The sequence below is a fragment of the Dysidea avara genome, chromosome 13 (assembly GCF_963678975.1).
Source record: "Dysidea avara chromosome 13, odDysAvar1.4, whole genome shotgun sequence".
Classification (NCBI taxonomy): Eukaryota; Metazoa; Porifera; class Demospongiae; order Dictyoceratida; family Dysideidae; genus Dysidea; species Dysidea avara.
The window spans coordinates 4,652,737-4,679,045 of NC_089284.1; the positions used below are offsets into that span (position 1 = coordinate 4,652,737).

Here is a 26,309-nt window from a genome sequence, read left to right on the forward strand (position 1 = left end):
TGGTTAAGCCACAAATTAAGCTAGGTTTCAGAAATTGGTAGCTGCTAATTATTAAAACTAAGTAGGTAGAAGTATTACTAATGATTAAAAGAAACACCTTGAAGTGAGTTTTGGTATGAAATAAAATTTTTGCAGCAAAATCGCGCTACACTGTTTCAATCAAACTATGTTTTCGAAAAAACGAGCAAAGCCAGAACCTATTGCTTTAGTGCAAATTAATCCCCATAGCCTAATGTATCTGCACCATAAATGTTGACAGATTTGATAAAACCGTTGAAAAGTTACAGCTCAGCAAAGTTGAAATTATGAAATTGCCCCATGCATGAAATTGCCCCATGCATGAAATTGCCCCACCCTACCTTTCTGCTGCTTAGAGAGCAAGACTGATTGCTGCCGGGTACTGTCACATTGAATCTCGTCTTTTGAATGGACTGGTCCTGCTTATTGGTCTGATGTAGCTACCTTATCCAGATGTCTAGTTCCTACTGTCAGCTTGTAAAGTGGAGAAAAAGTAAGAGCGGCCTATTATGGTTTGGTTTAATTTTTGATAAATGGCTGTGCGGGATAATCACTGAGCAGGGCAGTTTTAGCCACAAACAGTGGGAAACAGAATGTTTTTTACTATTAAATATTCTCAAAGCTTGTTATTGATGCCACTGAAAGTCTGGGTAGCTACCATGAAGATTGGAGAAGAGTACTATGTGGCCATTGTACATCGTGCATGGCTGGGTTGGGTCATATAATAACTAGCTGGGTCAGGCTTGTCAGAAAAGAGTTAATGAAGATTGTGGAATGTGCTTTACAATTACCTAGTGGACGTAGAATCATGAGGAGTAGGTGGATTCCCAATATCAAGAGTATTCAATTTTAGTGAGCATTTCGTGTCAGACACAGCTAAGATCCTTTGGTGTTGAACTATTTTCCTAGCATAACGTAGAAAGCACAGCTGGAAAGGTGCCTTGAACCCAGCCTTGAAAGAGATGATGCATGGAGAGGTATTAAATAAACTGTACGACTAGGTGTCCTGCAGACTGGAGATGGATGTTTTACGTCTACTGCCTAGCGTCAGAGTTCATGCTGAGCAATTCATTGGAATAGTCAGACAATCCTTCAGTTTGCCAGATCAATGTAATCATGTGTGAGAGAATCAGATGTTTCTTCTGTGGATAATTCCTGTAGCTTGTGCATTGTGTAGCCATTGTGATTCTGTTGTACCACTGAGTTATAGTATATATGGATGCAAGTAGCTATGTACAGTTTAATTATTGTGTACTTTTATCGTGTGATAGAGACAAAAATCTAGTGCAGCCAAGGTATGAATCTCATGATCTAGTTGATCTCAATATGATAGTTAGTATCATAACTGGGGTAACTAATCATGCTCCTGTCATGTATAGCAATCCCAAAGTTTATGCGGTACATATACAGAATTGCAAGTTGTGCAGTTTAAATTGAACATATACATACAGTAATACAAGTCATGCAGTTTAAATTGAACACACATTATAATTAAAGTACAGGTTGTGTACACATGCATTAGATTTATTATGTACGCATGCGTAAGATGAATTATGTACACATGCATAAGTTTATATTTATCAGAGTTGTTAATGGTTACGGTTTGGAGTTGCTGCTACGTGTTGCAGCTCCACTAATGTCTACCTTCGGTGGCTCTCCATCATGTTGCACTGGTTCTCTGTCATGCCATAATAGAATTGGGGGCTTGTCCGGGAGCGAGGCAAAACAGGGAGAGAAAAATGAACGGCGAGACACTGCTGTAGAGACATAAGAATTTGAGCCGACACTCAGCCCGTGTATTTCTAAGAAGGTTCCCTGGTGCCAGTTATAGGCACCAGTTAAGGTGATAATATTATCACATTTTGACTCGGTTGTTTTCTCTTGTTTTATTGCAGCTATTGTCGGGCGTGCCAACTATCAACCTTTAATTTCTAGTGTATTTTTGTCTATTCAGGAGAATAGTTCACCACACCAATCGCAATCCTTCGTGATACTGGGGCATCACAGTCACTTTTAGCTGAAGGAGTAATTCCTCTGTCTGATGAAACTGCGACAGGTGACCATGTCTTAATTAGTGGTGTGGAACTGGGATTCACAAGTGTGCCCTTACATAAGGTTTTCTTGAAGTCTGACTTGGTATCTGGGTATGTAACTGTTGGAATACGTCCAGACCTTCCAGTGAAAGGTGTTAGTTTACTCTTGGGCAACGACTTGGCTGGTGATAAAGTAATGGTGAATCCATGTGTATCCAACTTTCCAAGTTTAATTACTGATTCTGAGATGCAGGATACTTTTGGCCTATATCCTGCTTGTGCCGTAACTCGTGCAATGGCAAAAAAGTGATGTACAGAGACAACCAAGTGGCTCCCCTATTGATAATGGTGACCTTGATCTAGTTGGCACCTTTATGGCTCACCTGGATGAACCAACTGAAGACATTGCTATGGAGAGACCTCAGGGAAGCCTAACTCAAAGGGAGATGTCAACCAGTGGCAGCACTTCTCGTACAGAACAGCTAATGCAGGCACAAGGAACTGATCCAGAAAAGACACCATTGTTTCACAATGCATTGGATGCAACTGAGGCAAATAAAGTTGCTACTTGTTTCTATAAGTGTCAAGGGATTCTGATGAGGAAGTGGAGACCTCCTACAGCTCCTAGTAATGAAGAGTGGTAGGTTAGCCACCAAATTGTTGTGCCTCATTGTTTTCACAATGATGTACTGAGTTTGGCTCATAGTTCACACTTAGTTGGACATCTCAGTGTCAACAAAACTTATAGAAAGGTATTATCACATTTCTATTGACCTGGATTAAAAGGGAATGTAGTAAAGTATTGCAAATCCTGCCATACATGTTAAATGGTTAGGAAGCCTAACCAGAAACCCAACCCAGCTCCTTTCAAGCCTATTCCAGCCACTGAAGAATCGTTTAGTAGGGTATTGGTGGATTGTGTAGGACCTCTCCCTAAGACTAGATCAGGTAACCAATACCTACTGACTATAATGTGTGTGAATACGAGGTTCCCTGAAGCTGTGCCTGTGCAGAATATTAAGGCTCCTACCATTGTGAAAGCACTTATCAAGTTTTTCACCTTCATTGGTTTACCAAGGTGCGTTCAATCCAACCAGGGGTCTAACTTCATGTCAGGCATCTTTCAATAGGTGATGCACCAATTAGGTATTTCTCAATGCAAATCTTCCGCTTACCATCCACAATCTCAAGGTGCTATCAAACGCTTCCATCAAACACTGAAGACAATGATGCAAACTTACTGTTTTGATTATGATAAGAATTGGGATGAAGAGGTCCATCTTTTGCTATTTGCTGTTCATGAGTCAATCCAAGGTTTTAGCCCATTTGAGTTGGTTTTTGGCCATTCAGTGTGTGGTCCCTTGAAGATGCTTAAGGAAGCTTGGCTGTCAAATGAAGAACCTTCCGTTAATCTACTGGAGTATGTTGCAACTTTTAGACAGCGCTTATTGCAAGCATGTGAGTTAGCAAGACAAAACCTTCAACGTGCACAGTCACGGATGAAGGTATGGTGACAAGAAATCCAGAGAGAGGAGTTTCAAAGCTGGAGATAAAGTGCTGGTATTGCTTCCCTTACCAGGTCATCCACTACAAGCAAGATACCATGGTCCCTATGTAGTAGAACGCAAATTAAAGTGGGTACTGTCGATTATGTTGTTATAACTTCTGATCATAGAAAGAAGCGACAACTTTGCCACATTAACATGCTGAAAGAGTATCATGAAGAGAATGGTGACAAGGTAGAAGCCTGTGCTGTGGTAGTTACATCTGACCAATGTAAACCTAAGTTGGAAGTAGCTGAGGTAGAATCAGATTGTTTAAGTGACAATGGAGTAAGGCTCAATAATTCTGTAGTATTTGTCAATTTGAAGAGCAAACTTGACCACTTGTCCGTCAATGAAGCTTCTGATTTGGAGCGCTTGATACTGGAGTATTCCCAACTGTTTCCTGATACTCCAACACAGACCAGTTTACTGTGTCATGATGTCGATGTTGGTGATGCAAACCCTATAAAACAACATGCATATAGAGTAAATCCAAGGAAGAGAAAGCTTTTCAGCAGGAGGTGAAGTATATGATGGATACTGGACTCATCGAACCTAGCCACTAGCCACAGTGCTTGGAGCTCACCCTGCCTCTTAGTACCAAAGCCTGATGGTATTTTCAGATTCTGCACAGATTTCAGTATTGTGAATTCTCTGACCAAGGATGATTCTTACCCTCTTCCACGAATCAAAGATTGTATAGATAGAGTTGGAAATTCGAAGTACGTTACCAAATTTGATCTTCTAAAGGGCTACTGGCAGGTTCCTTTAACAGAGAGGGAAAAGAAAATCTCTGCATTTGTAACCCCTGACAGCCTTTACCAGTATAAGGTCATGCCTTTTGGAATGCGAAATGCACCCGCTACATTTCAATGCTTGATCAATAGCGGTATTGCTGATGTCTCTGGATGTGAGGCATACATAGATGACGTTATCATTTATAGTGATACATGGAGTGCTCACCTCAACCAGATTGGTAAATTGTTTGACAAGCTTGAGGCTGCTAATCTCACAGTGAATCTTTCAAAGAATGCTTTTGGTCATGCCCAAATCCAGTTCCTTGCCCACATTGTTGGAGGGGGAGAAGTGAAGCTGATCACTGCTAAGGTAGATACTATCAATAACTTCCTAGTGCCTGGTAACAAGACAGAACTCATGTGATTTTTAGGATTGTCTGGGTGTTACAGATGTTTCTGTAAGAACTTATCAATAACTTCCCAGTGCCTGGTAACAAGACAGAACTCATGCGATTTTTAGGATTGTCTGGGTGTTACAGATGTTTCTGTAAGAACTTCTCGACTATTGTAGAACCTCTTACAAACCTTCTGCGTAAGGACAAGAAGTTTGAATGGCAAGACAGATGTCAGATAGCATTTGAGACGGTGAAGGCTATGCTCATGCACAAACCAGTGTTGTATGCACTGAATTTTCAGAAGCCGTTTAAAGTGGCTGTGGATGCCAGTGATGTCGGTGCAGGAGCTGTTTTACTCCAAGAGGATGACCAGGGAGTTGAACATCCCATTTGTTATTTTTCTAAGAAATTTGAAAAGGGCCAAAAGAATTACTGTACAAGCGAAAAAGAATTGCTTGCCTTGGTACTAGCCCTACAACACTTTGAACTTTATGTGTCAGCTGGAGATTATCCATTAACAGATTACACAGACCACAACCCATTGGTTTTTCTCCACCGCTTGAAAAATAAAAATCAACGATTACTGCGATGGAGTATTCTGCTGCAGCAATACAATTTGGCTATTAAACATATAAGAGGCCAGGACAATGTAATTGCAGACACTTTATCATGGGCTGGTAGTCATAGTCTTGATTGACTGACTGACTTATTTAACAAATACCAAGAGTTTTGTAAGTTAGCTAACTATCATTCAACTGTAATCTTTGTACCCCCCCCCCCCCTTTTGTTGTATCTTAGCTTACTGACAGCTTTCTTTTGTAGGAGGGGCGTGTTATGTACGCATGCATTAGATTTAATATGTACGCATGCGTAAGATTAATTATGTACGCATGCGTAAGTTTATATTTATCAGAGTTGTTAATGGTTACGGTTTGGAGTTGTTGCTACGTGTCGCAGCTCTACTAACATCTACCTTCGGTGGCTCTCAGTTGTGTCGCACTGGTTCTCTGTCATGCTGTAACAGTACATAACAACCACTCTTTCTGTTCAGCCTTGTCCTTCAGTTGACGTCTTGACCTGTGGCAGTCTAAACAATACCATTTACCCTTCAGTAATTTACTCACTGCAGCTTGTGGTCACGCCATGGCAAATGAATCCAGTTTATTTTACAATCACGGCTAGTACAACCAACTAGTTAAATCTGTTGTATTCTGTACAATAACATCAAAAAGTGTTATCTTCTTAGGCTATCTTCATCAGGCACGTGCAAACTATCTTGAGTATCGGTAAGTATATTATCATTTGTTACAGTCACACTGTGGCCCTGACAGTACTAGTGCCATTGATTTCAGTGGTATGAATAATTTCACAAGGGGCACTACCATTGATGCATCAGACCGTTCACTATATGTATAATTGTACTGAGAATGTTGGTCTGGACAGCAAAGAGCACAGTAGTTATGTGACAATCCTGACCCAGCTCAGCCATGCATGATGTACAGTGGCCACATAGTACTCTTCCCTAATCTTCATAGCAGCTACCCAGACTTTCAGTAATAAGCTTTGAGAATGTTTAATAGCAGACAAAAATAAAACATTCTGTTTCTCACTGTTCGTGGCTAAAAACTGCCCTGCTCAGTGATTATCCACAGCCATTTATCAAAAGTTAAACCCATCTATTAAAACCATAATAGGCCGCTGTTACTTTTTCTCCACTTTACAAACTGACAGTAGGAACTAGACGTCTGGATAAGGTAGCTGCATCAGACCAATCAGCAGGATCAGTCCATTCAAAAAATGAGATTCTATGTGACAGTACCTGGCAGCAATCAATCTCATTCCCTAAGGCCACTCCAAGAAAATTCCTTGTTTCCCATTTCATTGACCTCAAAAATACATGCGGGTGGTTCATTATCCATTATTCATTATAGATATTTCTACTTATTTTCGAAATTCATAACCAACTTACAGGTAAGAATACAGTAGAGATATTTAAACTAAGAACCTGAACAGTGAAAAGCTAGCTAAATGAGCTTTCTGAATGCTAAACTAGTTACTGCTATGCAATCACAGGATAAAATTAATAATGAATAAAATGTTCAGTTGACAGCAATAATGAATGACCATGTGGGAAGAGAATCTGCATGCGGGCGGGAAATGGGAAACAATGAATTTTCTTGGAGTGGCCTAAGCAACAGTACAGATCTTTGGTTCATTCACCAATCTTCATTTTATCACCACATCTCTTCTTTTAGCTCAATGAAGTACTTAGAATAGTTTACTCAAACTTGCAATACATTACAATAAACTTTTCTACTACAAATGGCGTCTGCGTGCGCATATGCGAGTTAATGACACATAAACGTGATGCAGCCACGCCCCCTGCATAACCTCTATATTTGACCAAGTGCTAGCACTAGATCGAAAATACTTCATAGTCCGATAGTTAAATAGGTTGGCAAAGCAAGTGGCAAAGTGATCACTGCAACAACGTGTATCATAATCATGAATGCTGACAGCCAAAGATTATAGGTGCAATGTCCCTTGCTGGTGGTAATAATGTGACACAGCAGCTATAGATTGCAATTGCACTATTTGTAAAATAGATAGACAGTTTAATTCCCTACCGTGTGCAGTCACATGATCAAACAAATCCTGTATGTTCTTTGAACTATGTTGTTGCAACAGCGAAAAACTTTGAGACCTTTGACTATAAAAGTTGGTATTTTAGTTTAAATGCTTCAAATTATATTAATTCTGGTGAACTTTGTGACATTGTGAATGCTAAAATGGCTACAACACTGCCCCCCACCAGACCCCTTGCTGCCAGAGATTCTACACTCTGGTCATCCCTCCCTCACATCAACTACTTTCACCACTGATACAACAGGCCTGTTTAATTAGTGTAACTACACGTTTGACTGTTCTTTGAGAAAACACTTGAGCCCATACATGGAGGAGGACCATTTGACAGCCCATGAGCAATTATCTGAGAGAAAACAGTGAGCAACTGTCTGAGAGAAAATTTAAGATGGCGGAGAGAGCATAGATTTTATTTTTTATTTATCTAGACCCAGGGAAAATACAACCAAGTACAATCACCAACGGGACAACCTACTAATGGGGAATGTACAAACAGTGCATGGCCAACACAGTGTGTGCAGATCATGTAGAAAAGATGTACAGGAAATGATACATATGCATACGTACACAGGCAAGGGAGTTCAACTGGCATCAGAAAACCACAATACTAAAACACAACTTACACAAACACCAAGTTAAGTTAGCTATATTGAAAGTATATATTGTAGGTGTGACGTGTCTCTGAAGATGACTCAGCAGTGAAGTGAGGCTATGCAGAACAAGGGACGTGGTGAAGGCACAATTAGCAAATGATCCCAATCAAGCCAATATGGCACAACAGACTCTGTTGTAACTAGAGGCCACTGGTGATGTGCCAGCCTGAGTATCAGCGGTGTGGCATTGGCACAATGATCAGTCTATAATATTATGCATACAACCATGCACAACATACAGGAGATAGTTACACATTGTTGTGTATGCAGCAATGTTTATTACAGACTCACAGTAGAGTAGTAGTTAAGCCAGGTGGAAAATAATTCCAGCCGCTAGCAAGCCAGATGAAGGATGAAGATGTATAATACAACTACAAGTATTGCATTTCTTATTACCTTGTTGTTCACAAGTGTATCAGCTGGTTGTTTACGAGCGCATCAGCTGGTTGTTCACTGATGCCTGGAGCGCATATCCTGCATACAAAATAAAATACACAGTTACAAACATTTAAACTTACTTGTAATCTTGTTGTTTACGTGTAAAGTGGTCTCTGGCTCTCCTGCAATCACTCCGCGGATGTTTAATAATCTTCTCCTTTACGCAATCTCACAGGAAAGGCTACTGATGAATAATGTACAAGATTCTACAACAAATATGATAGATCATATAGTCTATGGAATTGATGCCAAATTGAACAGAATATAGCAAGAGAAATAATCTATGCAATGTATTGTAGTATTTACTGCAATATTACTTGTAAAATTCATTAAGGATTTTTCTGTAATTTTTATCACTGATCATCTAACAAATATATAGCGATTGGTCTGTTGAATGTGCTATTAAACCAGCAAAGAATTCCACGCTAAATTCATGTAATAAATTTTTATTTCATATTGATTTAAAAAACTTTTGCAAAAAACAAATCAACGTACATAACGAAATATACTCCAAAACAAAGTCTTACAACAGCACTGTGTAATTGTTTAGTAGTCCTCAACAAATGTTCTATCAGAGTCGTACTGAGAGTTCTCCACATACAAATCCTGGCCTCTGTAAATTTGTGGCTCGATAACTCTTAAGTCCTCTGCAAATGGTGCATAGCCTGGGTAATATGGCCTACCCACAAAATCGATTGTCCGATGCTCCATAGTCCCATGGATCTGGCTCTCTGGTGACTTGAGCAAAATTATTTTGAGTACTGGTACACACTGGATTAAAATTCAGCAAAATTGGAGCCGTCTTCTTTCTTTCTTCTCGTTTTTTAGCCTTAACGTCTCTAGCTACCTTTAGGCCCTTTCTTTTGCTCTCTTTCATTTGAAATACGGAGTTTTCATCATCAGAGTCATACACAGTGATTAAGTCTCTCTTAATGGGTGAAATCGATTGTTTAAATTGGATAAGGCTGACTTCATCACCAGCAAATTCCCCCTTTGATAGTGCTTCCTTTACAGCACGTTCCCTCTTTTCCTGTAAATGTAATATACGAGATATTATGTTTACAGGAAATAAACCATGGCTACAAGGTGTATTGCACTCATATACACCCCGACTCCGAAGTCAGAGGAAGTTTACTGTTGATAAATGCTGAGGCGAAGCCGAGGTGTTTATCAACAGTAAACTTCCGATGACTGAGGAGGAGGGGTGTATATAAGTGCAATACACCGAAGTGAGCCATGGTTCATATGATATATACCATGTTTCTAAATTAATCCGCACTACATTACTTACTAACAACCCATATGCACACAAACCAACTTAAATTATATACTTACACTTAATTCGCCATAGTTTGGCATGGTAGACACGCTGGAAACGTTTCTCTCACAATTCAGCTCTCACAATGAAGAATCAAAGTGATTGTGGGACTTAGTAAACATATCTCCGTATATCGCCAGGAGTTGTCCGTTCATATCAACAAACGTAGGAGCAACGTTACTTGCTGCCACCCATCATCGAAGTCGCTAGGTATGGGTATAAAATGAGTCCAGTGGTTGGACTCTTACTGGCTGGGGTGATTGATCGCCCAGCATGACGAAGGCTATTAGCCTGAGTCATCTGGGTGATTAGTCATGCTAGCGTGGGCGTTGTTCGCTATCAGCCCGTAATTGTGACACAGTAATGTGTCATGTGACATCCCAGGTGAGTATATATATACTTACCTGGGTGAGTATATATATACTCACCTCAAGTAGATATATATATACTCATCTGAGGGTTGGGGTGTATATGCCCTATATGTAACCAGCGGCGCCTTTGAAGTTTCACGTGATCATGGTATATATATAAATATCAATCATAGTGGTACACATAACTATTAACTTACAAAGGTCAGTCGGTTAACTTCAGCAGAAATTCTTTTGTTAGTTCTGGATTCCTTATCCATACTAGACAACTTAGTGGCTCTTCTTTGTGTTTAAAATTGACGCAGGCTGTTGTTGATATCTTTTACTGTTACTTCATCACATCCTTTATCTTCAACTGGTCTACTATAGACTGAATCGTTCTTTTCTTAAGTGGGGGATCAAGTTCTGACCATGTCTTAGTCAGCAAGGAATCCTCTATTTTTTCTTTGCAAATGACATCAAAGAAGTCCTTTTTGACTGACTAAAATGACACACCATGCACATATTATATGAATTGTCGTGCTTACTTACCAGAGGAAGTGGATCCTTATTATCTGAGCCACATTTAGCAGCTAAAATATATCATAAGTAGACAACTAGCTATTATAAGGCATTATTACTTTACCTGCAGTGTCACTTGTTGTGGGTAGCCGTGCTTCAATGATAGATATTCGCTGACTGATGTCGTTTAACTTCTGAAACATAAGCTCCAGGGTTCCAGAATTCGAACTATCACCCTCGCTATCACCATACATCCTGTCATGGTTCTCCATTGATCAACAGTTACTTTCAAACACCTGATAACTAGTCTCTAAGTCAGGAACAACGTCAAGACTGGGTTATTCACCAGGCTAACCGCCTAGAAGACCTATAGTGTAATATTATAACCTGAAGTTTCTCCTCCGCACAAGAAAGCCTCTCTATAAATACACTACGACTGTAAAACACCAAACACGCAAGTTTGGCAGTTTGAAATACTGTCCGCCTGGAGTCCAAATGATTGAATTCTCCTCATAAAACACCCGCGTCTTTGAGCTCGCACACTCAAATTTTAAATATCATGTGGCTGCTACCATGGAAATTAGCACGTGAAACCATAGCAACTGATTAAAATGAAGAAATTTTGTCAGGCTGAAAGACTTTATATATGTGGCTGTAGTGTATGTAAAAACAAAAAGAAATTATTGTATTCTACAGTCCAAAGGCATATAAAAATGTATGGAAAAGCAAACGTTAGCATTTTGACATGTATGTTTTGTGCGCATGCGTCAGTAACTAGTAAATGTACATGTAACTGGTCAAAATAATCGTCTGGCAGAAACATATCACCAGAACACTGGGACAGAAAGCAACCAATCCCAGGACATTTACTGTGCTGAAAATACTGAAGACGTACGTGTGTCTTTATCACCTGTAAGTCAAGATTAGACTGTCTGCATTACTTTATAGCTATTTAGAATGATAGCTCAGTAAACCTATCAGCAAACTTAATGTCCGCAATGTCTGATACTGACAATTTTATGGAAGTTGACAGTCACCCGGCTGCTGTTATTGATGGTAATGAATTATTTTGCATGCACCATGCTTCTTGTGTCCGCATTATTCACCAAGAAGAATATGTTATATCATATGTGACCATGTGACAAACCCAACTGGTTTGTATTGTACAGCCTTAAGTTGCATGGAATGCAGAAATCCAGTATAATACCCTCACACAGCCATGCAATCCTAGAGTCATTAACAGCTTTGCCAATTCACTATAGTAAAAACAGACTATAGGTACATAGCTTAGCTAGTAAAGTTTGTGTGGTTGCTAATACAAAAATGTTGAAGTTATTTGCATAATTGTGCATATGAATGTCCATCCAACACTTAAGTCATTATCAGATTGTTCCAATATGGTAAGTACTACAAGTGTATTATAAAGAACAGTCTATATGGAGCTATAATATACTAAATTTATACGTCTTTACTGTACATATCGATATCAGACTATCTTTATAGTAATATGTAATTATTACATTGAACTGTAACAGTATTAGCAGAAGCTAGTCACTCACTGACTTACATACAGGTGTATAATTCTATAAGGTTATAGTGAAATCTCAGCGCTGTATTTCCCTAGCTGTTATAATGTGAAATACTTGTTTGATTACAATAGATGATACATGTAGTATCACAAGTAGCAGCAGTGATGATGAAGATTATCAATAAATTTCATAGAATTTTAAAGCAGACTGTTTTGAAGTTTCAACTCAGCCTTCACCTATGGACTATCCATCTGCAACACCTTTGCTGCCTGAACAGAATGAAGGGTGTACATCTAGCATGTGTCCTAATGAGAAGGAGTCTTCTGAGGAGCCAGGTTCATCATCAGTTTTGTATTTGATTTCTGTTTTACTTGTCAAATTACAAGTCAAGTACAAACTGAGTGACAGCGTTATGACAACATTAATTTCAATTCTACAGTTACTTTTTACTTTGACCTCACACCCGTTGCAATATTCCTTTCCAAAAACTCTTCACAGCCTTTTTATGATTGCAGATATCAATCAGTTGCCTGAGTACCGAAAATTTGTTGTATGTCCAGATCCTAGATGCTGTAATTTACATAAGGATACATTACTATCGGAGGCTAGTAGCATACCACTTTGTGCAAAGCAAACGTATAATTCTCAATGTACACAGCAACTTGGTTATGAAAAATTCTTATCATTTGGGAAAATATGACTTGCCCCATATAAGACATTTGTTTATTTGTCACCCATTGTCTGGCTTAAAAAATTTTACAGCATCAAAACATTTCAACAGCTTCTCTACATTCAACAGGGATATTCCTCTGACAGTGGATATATTAATGATGTGTGGGATGGTAGAATTTGGAAATCATTTAATAGAGATAACTGTGAAAACTGTTTTTTTAAGAATATACATAATGTTGCTTTTATTATGAATGTTGATTGGTTTAAGCCATTTAAGCACTCTGAATACAAGGTTGGTGGAATTTATTTGAACATTTTGAATTTACCAAGGACAGAGCGATACAAAACTAAATGGACCATGCTGATTGGGTTAATCCCTGGACCTACTGAACCCAAAGATAACATTAATTCATTCCTGAAACCACTTGTCAATGACTTGATTGAATTATGGAATGGGATTCAAATACATTGTAGCAGCACAACTACACTGATAAGAGGAGCTCTCATTGCTGTCTCCTGTGACATACCAGCAGCAAGGAAAGTATGTCAGTTTCTTGGTCATAAAGCCAACAAGGGATGCTCACGTTGTGAATTTGAAGCACAGAGGGAAAATCCACGGGATGTAACTAGTAGAATGAGTTACTTCATTGCTGTAGATTTAGTACCTAGGCTAAATGATGCTGTTAGGCTACAAGCTAATGAGTTTTTGGATGCAAGAAATAAAACTGAAGCAAAGGAAATACAAAAGAAAAATGGTGTTAGATGGAGTGAGTTGTTAAGATTGACATATTTACAATGACAATGGTTGATCCAATGCACACAGTGTTCTTGGGAATGATAAGGCGTGAAACTGAGTTAATTCTTCAGGACCCCTTGTTTTGTAAGGAGTCTCAAAGAGTGTTTAGCAACAGAGTAAAGAACTTGCGTGCGCCATATGATGTTGGCAGATTGCTCAATTCATTGGGAGAAAAATTGTAATTTTCTAAGTTGACAGCTGATCAATGGAAAAAGTTTGTTTTAATTTATGCTAAACCATGTTTATGGGAATTGTTGCCACCAGAGTCATACAAAAGCATCTGGTTGCTATGTGAAATTGTCAGGATTGTTGTTCAGCCAGCACTTACAAATGCTGATATTTCTAGGCTTGATTGTTTAATTAAATCTCACCACCAGTGTTTTGAACAAAATTATGGCAGATTTGAAGTTTCAGTAAATTACCACATGGCACTGCATATCCCAGACATGATAAAGGGCTTTGGACCTCCTCATTCATTTTGGTGTTTTAGTTTTGAAAGAATGAATGGCATATTGTCTGGCCTTCCTAATAGCAATCAACATATTGAACTAGAATTGTTTACCAAATTCCTGAAAGATGCTGATATTGGATCTGTGTTGCCCCCTCATCCATTAGTAACTAGTTGGCCACATTTGGAGATATTCTTCCGGTTGAAAGGGAGGTGCCATCTCTAGCAGTGCATCCTTCACTACTTAATTTTCACATTAAATCTATGTTTGCCACTTATGCACAGGACAGGTATGATTTACACCAGTCGATTGATAAAGGAGATATTACTGTGTTGGGATTTGAATGGAAAGTAGAATATTTACCCCCTAGTAGATTGGATGTACAAATTACCAGAGATTTTTATCTCAAGTTACTGTGCTTCTATGAACACTTGTATGAAGGAAGTTCAATAAGTCTCCTTCCACGCATAGATAAACATGCGCGTTGCTTAGTGAATGGTTTAACTCTTAGTTCAGATCTCAATGGGTCAGATCGTAGCAGTGTAGTTAAAGCTTACTTTGCTATTATTGACTCAGAGCCCTATCCTTATTTTGGAATTGTGAGATTCTTTTTCAAATCGTCAAGTATAATAACTGACAATGTCAGTTGTTCTGAAACTCATCTGATACTTGAAAAAGGAGATCTGGTGATCCATTGTAGAATTTAAACCATTGTACATAAGCTAAGTCATGTGATTTTGTAAATCCTTAGTCCACGACGATTTGTGTCTAGATGTGTGTTGCTTAAGCCATACAGCAACAGTCCATACAAATTTGTTGTTGAACTGCCAGTATGATTATCATGTTTAATGCTTTACTGCAGCAATGTTACAACTACTGCACACATATAGGCACACAATTCTACAAAACATTTGAACTACAATAAAAATTTCTGGAAAATATACAGTATACACTATTTATAAGTAAAAATGCATTATGGAATTAGTAGCAATAATTCTTTTGTCATGGTTTGACTAGAAATATCATGCAGCATATTTTACACTGTATTCCTCAGTACTGTATAAGCACCCTGTGAAATTGTTTGTGCATTATTATAGTTACTGATCTCAGTGAAATATCATGTACTATTTTGCTGATTGTTCCATAGCACAGTAGAATATTCTTAAAGACACAGCATACTATTTCTCTGTTACTTTTCCTGTGATCTGTCAAGGGTGTGGTGCTGGGCATTATATAGAATTACATGTACGGTCAAGTCATCAGCACGAACAGGCGTACTTATTATACGGTTGTGCCTTCATTCACAGGTGATTCTATCCCCACTTACTTCATGTCTCTAGGCCTTCAAGTTGTTTTCTCAAGCATTATTTATTTATTTCATTCATTATTAATGACGTAATTTTAACCGTGTTTCGTATTATCTTTAGTACTTGGTTGTATAATTTTAAGTGAATTAGCTCAAGATCTTGAGATATTACTTGACAAGGCTTCTCCAAGACTACCTGTAGCTGTGAGAGACTCAGTGCTATGTTTCCACCTGATGACCTTCTCTTTTCCAGAAAGAGTTGCATTACAGTTAAAGTTCTTCCCAAAGGTCTCCCAAAAAGTACCTTTGTAGAAACCATTGCCAAGGGAAAAAAGCCCTGCCTGATCTACAGCAGGGCAGATGCTACAAGTGTAGCTAAGAAAATCACCATGTCGCAGAATCCACTCATCTAGACTGGATGGAGGCAAGCCTGTGTAAGCAGCTACATTACACTCGCCAAAAGGAACCCACTTATTGTTATGTTTGTGCAAGGCAAGGGCACATTGCAAAGAACTGTAGAGCATGAGGAACTCCATCCACCATTGCCACCTACTTCAAATGTGGCCAGGAACAGAGGACATCTAGCTTGCAATGCAGAGAAACGGCAGAGGGAGCATCCAGAACTAGCAAGCATGGGATGTTCCCTCATGCACTTGCACAACACACAGCAACACATTCCTGCAATGACACACCGTGCACACAACATAGTTACACAACAGGGAAGGTACATAAATGGCCAAGTGCTGCATAGACTCAGGTATCTCCTGTTAGCAAACAACATGTTCAGATTGACAAACTGTTACCAGGACACTGAGGATAGTGTACTCAGCTGGTCAATGCAGAGCATTTCAGCCTTTAGGCATGTTACCCATGACTGTCACCTTAGGAGAACTCTCAGTAAGCCACACATTCAGAGTAGTTATCCGTATCAGTTATACTAGATTCTTATTGCATTCATTCTAGACATTTAGGGAGCTATAGTATACCGGTCAGGCTCTCCATGCAGACTTCAAGCTGAAGCTGGAAATTGATAAACAGAGATGTGTGGTCCCTTAGTCATGGATAATGAATTACTTTACGCTGCCCTGTAGGAGCACTCACATCAGAATAATCAATCTAAATAAAATGCCATCATTTGCAATTCACACCAAAAAAAGCAAACTAGCCTAATTAATTTTTAAAAACCCTAAATATGGGCTTCTGCAACCTGTCCAGTAATGGAGCCTCAAACATTGAGGTGATAAAACAATGGCAAAAACTTGCATGACATCATACAGCCATCATTATTATATTGCTTGTTCCCTGTCACCCAATGGGACAAAAAGTGATACAGGTGGGAGGTGATTATTGATTGTTAATTATACACTTAACTCTTGTTCTGACTGCTCTATTAGAGCATCTCAATCTTGAAGGCTGCCAGGACTGTACACCCATGCAGCCTGTTGAACAAGAATGGATGGTCTTTTACCCTTCTTCTATGCTTATATGCACAGCTAATGCATTTACCTTAAAACCTGGTCATTCTGGTGCCTCCTTCTATCATGAAACAGTGCATTCACGTGATCTATAATCAAATAATTAAAATTTGGTGTGGGTACCAAAAAATTGATGCAAGCAGTGACGGGAAACAAGGAATTTAATAATGATGGCCTAATATGACCAAATTTAGGCAGTGAGACATAGCGATGCAGGCAGGGAATCTGATGTCAGCAAGAAGAAATGGAACACAAATGAGGATAAAGGTAAGTCCATGATGTGTGCATTGTATGTACTGCGATATGCCAAAAAGTACATCTCGGGATGAAGCGATGTCGAACAGTGAAAAAATCAACCCCACTGTCTTAGCCATTATTGAGTTATGCTTGCCTGAAGGCAGGCGGGCGGGCGGGCTAGCAGGCAGGCAGTTAGTCAGTAGAAAATTCCATTGAATAATTTTTTTTAAATTTTGTAACAATTTATTGGAGGCCTTTAAGATCCTACTGAAGGCACTTTTGGGCTTGGTTATACCTGCCAAGATGCCAGGATGATATTGTGAAGCTGGTTTTTGGGTAATTTGTTTGGCCAGAAAAACCCAAATCTCCATGATCCCTAATATACAGTAACAAGTATACATTTATGTTTTTGCGGATTTTGTATAGTTTGCATCTATTGTTGTATATAGCTACGTCGTAATAATTACTGTACACACGAAATAACCAGGTACAAGACTGTGTGGTGAATATTGGTAATGTTACATTGTGTACCATGTTGTTGTGACACCACAATTTCGTGCCACTATTGCAATGAGATTTTAATTGTAATTGAAGGAATTTCCCCTTTCACATGGTACGTTTATAGCTTAAGTTTTCCAGAACGTGTGTGTGTGTGTGTGTTGCCATGTGCAGTATGTTGTTAATATAGTTGCTACTGGACACGCGTCATCCTGGCTTGGATAGTTGTTGGTCACTTCACTGCACAGAATTTCTACTCAGACAACGTGTTTTCCAGATAGCCCAACTTCTCACCAAGCTGTTATGAGTGGTGGCAGGTTCAACAGGCCCAGAGGAGGGGGCCAGAATCCAAGGATACCACAATTGTGTGTATTCCAACACATTGGTGTACTTATACCAAAGTTTGTACCTTATGCAGGAAATGCTGCAAATTTTCCTTAGGCATATGTAAACTATAGTGGTTTAGAAAGATCAAAGTTTTAGTTTTTATTGTTAAATGGTGACCTCTTGTTATAATTGTCTTTTAAGGATGACAGCTGTAGTAACAAGTAGCCAGGTTGATGGTTGCACATACCCTCACCTGCTCATGGTCATACTTTGGCATTGTATTTCTACTGATATTGTATAGTTACTTGCATCATGTATTCTCCATTGTTATGTTGATTAAGTTCAAGTAGTGTACTGTATATGTGTTTTTAAAGTTATGAGTGATGTTTTCTTGCTTTGTAAGACACAAATTTGTTGAAAAATCAGAATAGATATAATTTGAATGGTAACAAATGTATCTCCCTGATATAAATGTGATGAAATTGTTTAGTGAATTTGTATCTAGCTTGTTTGTTTCTGATATGAAATGTAGAATTTTAGCTATAAAGCCCAAATTTGAAATACTGACATGCCTCTAATAAAGGGAGATTGTTTCGTTATTAAATATGTACATTGTACAATTAGTAGATTAGCATACTGTGCTATTTTAGTGTTTGTGACACCTTGGCCACAAGTGTCAAGGTCTAAATGCTAACCAAGTGTCCATATTTAATTGGTTCTGTCAATTTAAGCTTTTGTAACTATACAATGAATTATGTAAGGTCAAAATGTGAGTTTTTAAATAATGCTCTTTTTGTGTTTGTTTTTGAAATGTGTGCTATAAGTGTGTGTTGTACTTTGTAATGACCTAATGTGTTGTCATGCCAACAGAAACTACCATATGATGAATTCGATGCCTCAGACACGACCAGGACTGATTCCTCACCAAGAACATCAGGTAAATATTTGTATTTACAGTGTATAGCGCATGTAGAAATCAGTACAGAGGCTGTGATTCAGCCAGATATCTGAATTAAATGGTTGTACTTGTGATAGTATTAATGTTAGCTGATCAAAGTTTTTGGATAGTACACTTGTGACAAGTCAGCAGGCCAGTTGTAACCAGTTATTGTATATACAAATATAGCTTGGCAGTATTGAAATTTGAATACATTGGTAACAGGAAAATATTGCGGTATTGGTATACAGTTAGCTTGTTATTGTAACTATTGCATCATTTCTTGGGCCTAGTATGAAGCGGTATCATCCCAGAAACCAAAAAATACATAGTTCAGTACAAGTAAGCATGTGTTGTAATGAGACAACCTCAAGTTTTTGTTTAGGGCGTGTCTGCTAAACCATCAACAAATTGGATAATTAAATACCAAAAGCTAGCTGGGTTAAAAGCAATCCTATACCGGTATTTATCGATATACCGGTATTTCGATATATCGGTTATTAAAGGTTGTCACGGTATGATAAACGGTTATGATAATCTATCACGATAAATGGTATTACTGATATATCGCAGAGCACTATATACCAGCTGAAGTACTGTCTATTACTCAATGCAAATCACTATCCAGAACATTGAACTAACCAGCTACAGGCTGTAATTGTACTGTATACCTGGAATTTTTTGCAATATGATTTTCACATTTTTTAATTCACGAAAGTCTAGAAAAATGCCCGGTGCTTTACTACAATCCACCAAAGACTGTTTCACTTTTGATAAAAAAGAGGTATGTGCTATCAAAATGTCCAGGAAATGTTACAGCTATATGTAACCTCAAACATTTCATGATTATACACAAAGCTATCATTACTTTTGAAATTTTCAAAAGTTTCGTTTCTGGTTATACGGGCATTATATGTAGAGTGTGCGTGTGCATGTGTGTGGTGCAAGCATAGAATGTGTGTACTTTTGTTGTTAGCTGTATGATGTCTTCCATGTAGCAACAGTATGTGCCCGGTCAAATGTATATGCATCAACAACCACCTACGGGATTATCTTATGCTGGAGCTGCAGACTCTAATACTACATTCCCACAATACCAACCAGCTCCACAGCAGCAGCAACAGCAGCTGTTGAGGCAGTTTCAGCCACCCGCAACCCACAACCCTTATGCTCAACAGCCAACACAGATTATGCCAATGAATCCGGCAGCAGGAGGTATGGCTCTAATAGATGCATCAATGCTTCAAGGCACTACACCACCCAACATATCGTACATGACCCACCATCAATCAATCCAACAACCAGTGTCAACAGGAAGCCAGCAAATGCAAACAACAAAGGCGCCTTTGAAGGTTATTAAGGTTATTAATCCTAACACTATGAAGGAAGTGGACACAACAAACTTGAATGTAAATAAAACATCATCGCCTGTGTCGTCAGCAAGGTCGACACCTAAACCAGAGTCAGAGCAACAAGTTCTAGAACAATCCCAGCCACCCCCTGAAGCAAGTGCAACCAAAGATGACAATGGTATGAATTAAGAAATATGGTGAATATTTGTATGATTTTCGAAAATACGTCATGATATACATACAACATTAGGAACCTGTAGGGATCATAGAAGTAAAACCTGCCATACTTAACTACAGTCATATAGCTTGTCAATAGTACTGTATAGCCATGACCAGTAATTGAGCAGGGATTGAGACATGCAGTTAATTTCACTGATATTTCTGGTGCCATTCTTTCTTTTGATGCACTATTTCTTGCTTCAGATGTCTACACCTGAAGCCATAAAAGCTTATCAATAGTACTGTATAGTAGTGATGCACCAATTAATTGGTAAATACAGTGAAACCTCGCTTAGTGGCCACCTCATTAATAAGGCCACCTTGTTATAGTGGCCAGGTCCAGAAAGTCCAGATGTGTCTTCCATACTATTCCATTGATTTAATTTTCATTAATAGGTCCACCTCATTAATAAGACCAGTGGCCACATACTGCAGGACCAAACTGGTAAAACTCACACAATATTCCCTTAATAAAGGGGCCGAATGGACAGTCAACGTATCACTGCATAGTTGCTGCCCCTGAGTACCTGCCAAAAGCTATGCCAATAGTTTTAGCAATGTTCTTCATGCTTTAGCAGTCAAGTAATGAATAATCATATCTGTGCATTATGATGAAACCTGTAGTATATGTATATAAAGCTGTTACAGTAACTATAGCCAGGTGTTGATTTGTTGAAAACCTTGATAATAAGGCCACTTTGTTTATGGCCAAGGTTTTCATTAATAAGGCCACCTCACTAATAAGGCCACTTATTGTGGGTCCCAAAGGTGGCCCTATTAACGAGGTTTCACTAATCAGTTTATCGACCAAATTTCAGCAACGTCAGTATTGGTGATTATTAACCGATTAATTTTACTAGTATCCAATTACTGGCAAGCAAAGTAGCCATTTCATTTTTTTCCAGCTATGTTTTAACAACATTGCATATGAATGTATACTGAAGTTTGTGTGTAATATCTACACAATCAGTTCACTCACTTCAGGTATTTGCATTACTATCCTACAAGTGTAAGGATACCATGACTATGACTGAAGTAGGAATTAAATGTCCACTAGTATGGCATAGGTGTTCCTTGTTACATTTTGTATGATCCCCTATACTCAAATGTAAATTTTTTATGTTTGTTTACTTTCTTGTAACATGACTGGTGAACCAATGCATACTGCATCACAGAAAAGGCTCTGGCCAAACATATGATAAAATATCAATTGAGCGACTTAGCACTTGCCCCAATTAATCAATTACTGGATAAATTGTTTCCACCTGTTACAAGTACACAAAAAATTGGAATTTTCAACTAGAGTATAGGGACCATAGCGCATCGATAAAAGATACTGAAACAAGCTGGAGTAGTGCACAATATTAAAACAATAAGAAGTGTTATATCCCTACCGTGCATTTCCATCTTGAGCACAATAGGGATATAACACTTCTTATTGTGGTTCAATATCGTGCTTGTTTCAGTACTTTTTATCGATGTGCTATGGTCCCTACTCTATAATAAATGTAGTAAGCCCCCCTCCCCATTTCTATGGAACAAAAATTGAGGCTGGTATTTTATTGATATTTGCAGAGAAAAATCAACCTTCACAGTACTGATACCAGACTGTATCTTTAAGTAGTGCATCTGAATAATGGCTAACACTAAGGGCTTGACTCTGGGCCAGACACGTTGAAAATTCCAAATTTTTTTGTATACTTGTTATTCTTTTCTTTCACATACCTACAAAAAACTATACAGCAATGCTTACCGAGTCCGTCCCCATCTCCATGACCACGACCACTTTATAAATCCATAGATTGTCATCCACCCTCAAGTTCAATAAATTTCTCTAAGTTCCTAGCCATTATCGCATTTCCGTATACTACAGAAACCTTATGATGACTAAATACGGAATTCCTTCTCCACTCTCCATGTAGTGTTACCTGACTAACTTCAAGCTCGACTTCAAGGCTTTATAGATACTTCTCAACCTTAGAATATTGCGTATAGCATCTCTGGTAAGTGTTTCTTGTTGTAGACAATTCGCTTCAAGAAGCTGTCTAAGTGCAGCGCACACCAGGCTAGGTGCCTAAGTGACAGTAGCTTACTCATTGTTATTTGTATAACCAAGCCTTAAGTCACAACAGTTCAACAGTCTGGTAGCTTTTTGTTTTGCAAATTAAAGCTATTCGTGGGTGGTGCCATATCATCTAGCCACAATTTGTGGACAGCCCCCATGCTTAGTGACCACAACTTGTTAACAACATTGTTCCATCAACTAGTTGCTTCCAAACATCCCAAATAGTTTTCTTACGTACATATGCCACAAAAAGGTGAGACTGTATCACAACCTGAGAAGGTATGTATGAACAACAAGCCCTTGCACTAAATCATCACCAAGGTCAGCTGCAATTCTATGAGCTGTACTGTACCTAAAATTTTTGATGTGACTAAATACTAACCAAATTTCACATCCCTCTAACACTCTGGCAGTGGCGATGACAAGTACAAGCAGTTGCATGCACCATAATCTTCTCCAGACCATGTTGGTGAACATGAGTGTATTGAAGCACAATACAATGGTCAGCTTCTTATGCACCTATCAATGTAAAGCCCCACCACCACAGGTACAGGCTGAGGTGGGGGGAGGTGGGGATTTGCATCCCTGAAAATTAAAATTCCCAGGTGTCACAACAGATTCAATGGCTGAAGCAAGAAACTAGAAGAGCTCAGTTTTGACATGTAGGGATTTGTGTTCTCTCTAGTACCATGGCACTCTCTCATATGTGCATTTAAGCTGTCAGCAGTGTACAAGGCATCTATTTCTCATTTTACTACTACATTCTTCTGCAAGTCTGTTCTGTGTACGTGGAGTTTGTTCATTATTGGCTTTCCAAACTGTTTTATGTTGACCTCACTTACTATCCTAGCCATATCTGAACCAGCAATCATTCAGCATTGCATAGTGATTCATTCTCAGTAATTCCTATTACTCCATCATCCTTCACAATGGCATTCAACTGCTCATGAATCTGATCGTGAGCCACCATGAAGAACTTGTGCAAGGTTTTCTGAGTGACAAAATACCCCTTAAGAAACTGATTCCAAACTGTGGGACATTCACATTCCAGCTGTGTGAGGTCCATCACATGTACCATAGATTTTGTATCCATGCATGTACTGAAAGCCACCATGCATAATGAAAGCATCCAAGTGTTTCCAAGTACATTGAGACATTTCCATCTTGTTACAATCACATGGACTGGAGGAAGAGGACCTCTAAATTCAGACCCTGTAAAAGAATTGAGGGTGATTACTTTTCATGTCTGCATGCCACTCATCAAATAGCTTTGCTATCATGTTATTGGTCTCTAAATTATCCATGTATGTGGTTGACTTTGTAGATGGAATAAGGTTGCTGCTGTTACTTGATGAGCCCACTAGGCTCTTGAAGTGAATGAACCACTCTAAATAACATCAGCTCACCCCTCTGTTGTAACATTAGCAGAAGCCATATTGGCTGCCCAACTACTTTCTTCCATCCAATCACTAAGGACATTCAGTAGGGCATTTCTCTGTACAGTCCACCAATAAGCACCACATATTTCTCTTCACCATAAGTGTTTGACCAAGACCAATGTATTTGCTTAGCAATGGTGCATAATTGTTTATCAAGGGTCAAGACTGGGATCCACAACTCAGTAGATTTCAACCATTCCATGCTTTACCATGGCCTTAGAGTGTGCATCATCAAGAAACAATGGCATCAAAGCAAAAATTGCAGGTGGACGGCAAATTGCAAGTTGAAGATATACAAAGTAAGCTGACCATGAGACATTATCATCTTGGTCAAGCTACTCCTTTTGCAACAACCAGTCAACCTCTCTCAGCCAGTAAACTTGCATTTCATCAGATTTGAGTCTTGTACTTTCAGGGGTAGTGTTTCCTGTCATCAGCACAATTGTATTGCATGTGGAACGCAAAATTAGTTAATTTTTGCCTTTATTAGGACCAGTGTCCTACCAAGTGGAATTAAATGATGGTCAGTAATGGAAAAGACATGTCGATAAGTTATTGAATGACTGCATGTTCACAATGCCTTGACAAAAATTATTAAATGCTATCCCACTAGGGACCTGTGAGAAGGCTAAAGCCTGTGAATACAGGGAGTCATAAACATTATACTGAAACGTTTAATGCAGAAAAAAATCCCAGACCCAGTGGTGACTTGATCCCCCATCTAGGTATGCACCAGAGGAGAAAATGACATGGAAATTGAAAACCAAGAAGTTATTGACATTGACATTCCAGCTATTGAATCAACTACTGAGGAGGACCCAATCCCTAGGCGTTCTTCTAGGATTAGACGTCCACCAGACAGACTAAATCTAGCATTATTATTGAACAGTTTTGTGATTTCTTGTAAAATTTTATTTCCCCACTTCCATTGTTTTTCTAAGGGACAGGGTGTTGTATTGACACTATGATGTAATGTACAATAATAAGCATGCACATGCACCTCGTGTATTGATTCCATTAATAGTGCACTATTGATGATGTTGAACTGTGTTTGTGAGGGATTGCCCTGAACCTAGTTTGGAAGATACCACAGTGCCTCACAGAATGTGTTTAGCATTTAATTATAAATTATGGGAAACAAGTAGAATATATCTTTTAAAGTCACATCTTTCTCTTCACCATACTGTACTTTCACTGAGAAAATCTTGACGAAAGAAAAAGTTGATGAATTTGACAAATGAAATAAATTCGTAAACATTTGTTTCATCAAACCTCAATTAGTGCCTTCAAAAAATGATATTCGTGATTTTCAACAGCATTTAATTCATCAGTACTGATGAAATGAAGCTTTATGATGAAGTGAAACTTTTTCTTCTGCCAAAATTTCTTGTTGTGTGCTACAGAATTTTTTGGTATACATATGTGTATAAAAACATAGTAATTTGCATTTTTCTTGTGACACTCATATTACAGTGGGTATACAGATATTTGTCAAAACTCTGACTGGAAAGACCTTTAGCTTATGGGTAAAGCCATCAGATACAATACAAGATGTGAAGGCCAAAATAAAAGATGAAAATGATATACCACCTGATAAGCAAATGTTGATCTTTCGGGGACAGCAATTAAATGATGGACATGAGCTATCTGAGTACAATATAGTAATGAAGTCTGAAATCCATGTGATAGTAAGAGAACACAAAGGTGAGGACAATTTCATAAGTGCTTAAATGGTTTAGAATTTTTTATTTGAAAGTTTAGTGTTCTGAGTATTATCGCTTGACACAATCACTGTACCATAGAGTTGGGTTGTTAAGCTCATGTGTCCATTAAGCACATATTATTTGGTAAGTGTATACATATCTCTTGTTATTAACATGGCTGATAAATGCACATGGCCCAGTACAAAGCTCAACACATGACAAAGCTAAGAAAAACTGGAATTACTGTGAAATTAATGTCTCCTTGAGTGCTTACACCTCCCTTGAGGTATCCCTTCAAGATCAGTTTTCTGGATTGTGATATTCTTGTTCATCACAAAGGACTTCACCCAGAAATGGAGCCAAATCTGGGGCACGGTGACCACCAACTACCCTATTACAACATAGCGATTCAGTGTAAACACACCATAATTATTAATTATGTGTATGCGCCTAACAGATAGTATGATTTTTACAAAAGTTTTGCTTAACAACCCGACTCTACAGTATGTCCTGTTTTCTTCAATTATTCACCACATGCCCTACTAGAGTGAGAGTATAATAATATCAACTACTGCTACTTTATGAGCATTGGTTTAAACCTACTCATAGCTCTACCACTGGTTTTCCCGTTTGTAAAAGATCCTCATTGCAGACCTT

The 26,309-nt window shown here is 38.5% G+C and overlaps 3 protein-coding genes across 4 annotated transcripts in view; 2 read left to right on the forward strand and 1 right to left on the reverse strand.

The window, feature by feature from the left end:
- Positions 1 to 26,309, forward strand: part of LOC136243517 (probable serine/threonine-protein kinase drkD) — a 36,412-nt gene that overhangs the window by 7,671 nt on the left and 2,432 nt on the right. The window contains exons 1-5 of one of the 2 annotated variants that reach the window (XM_066035024.1): positions 17,301 to 17,599; positions 17,801 to 17,975; positions 18,808 to 18,874; positions 19,873 to 20,404; positions 25,423 to 25,653. In XM_066035024.1, coding sequence (XP_065891096.1) covers positions 17,914 to 17,975; positions 18,808 to 18,874; positions 19,873 to 20,404; positions 25,423 to 25,653 — 892 coding nt within the window. In that variant the 5' untranslated portion in view covers positions 17,301 to 17,599; positions 17,801 to 17,913. Of the gene's footprint in view, positions 1 to 17,300; positions 17,600 to 17,800; positions 17,976 to 18,807; positions 18,875 to 19,872; positions 20,405 to 25,422; positions 25,654 to 26,309 lie in introns of those variants that run through there. The other variant, XM_066035023.1, reaches the window with a different exon arrangement.
- On the reverse strand, positions 8,978 to 11,390 carry LOC136243491 (uncharacterized). Its single transcript, XM_066034996.1, has 4 exons — positions 10,773 to 11,390; positions 10,679 to 10,719; positions 10,348 to 10,628; positions 8,978 to 9,491 (listed from the first exon to the last, which is right to left on the reverse strand). Exons 1-3 carry the CDS (start codon positions 10,918 to 10,920, stop codon positions 10,476 to 10,478), a joined length of 342 nt encoding a protein of 113 aa, XP_065891068.1. The 5' UTR covers positions 10,921 to 11,390; the 3' UTR covers positions 8,978 to 9,491; positions 10,348 to 10,475.
- On the forward strand, positions 12,211 to 15,022 carry LOC136243425 (uncharacterized). The gene is made up of 2 exons (XM_066034932.1): positions 12,211 to 12,813; positions 12,934 to 15,022. Exons 1-2 carry the CDS (start codon positions 12,416 to 12,418, stop codon positions 13,646 to 13,648), a joined length of 1,113 nt encoding a protein of 370 aa, XP_065891004.1. The 5' UTR covers positions 12,211 to 12,415; the 3' UTR covers positions 13,649 to 15,022.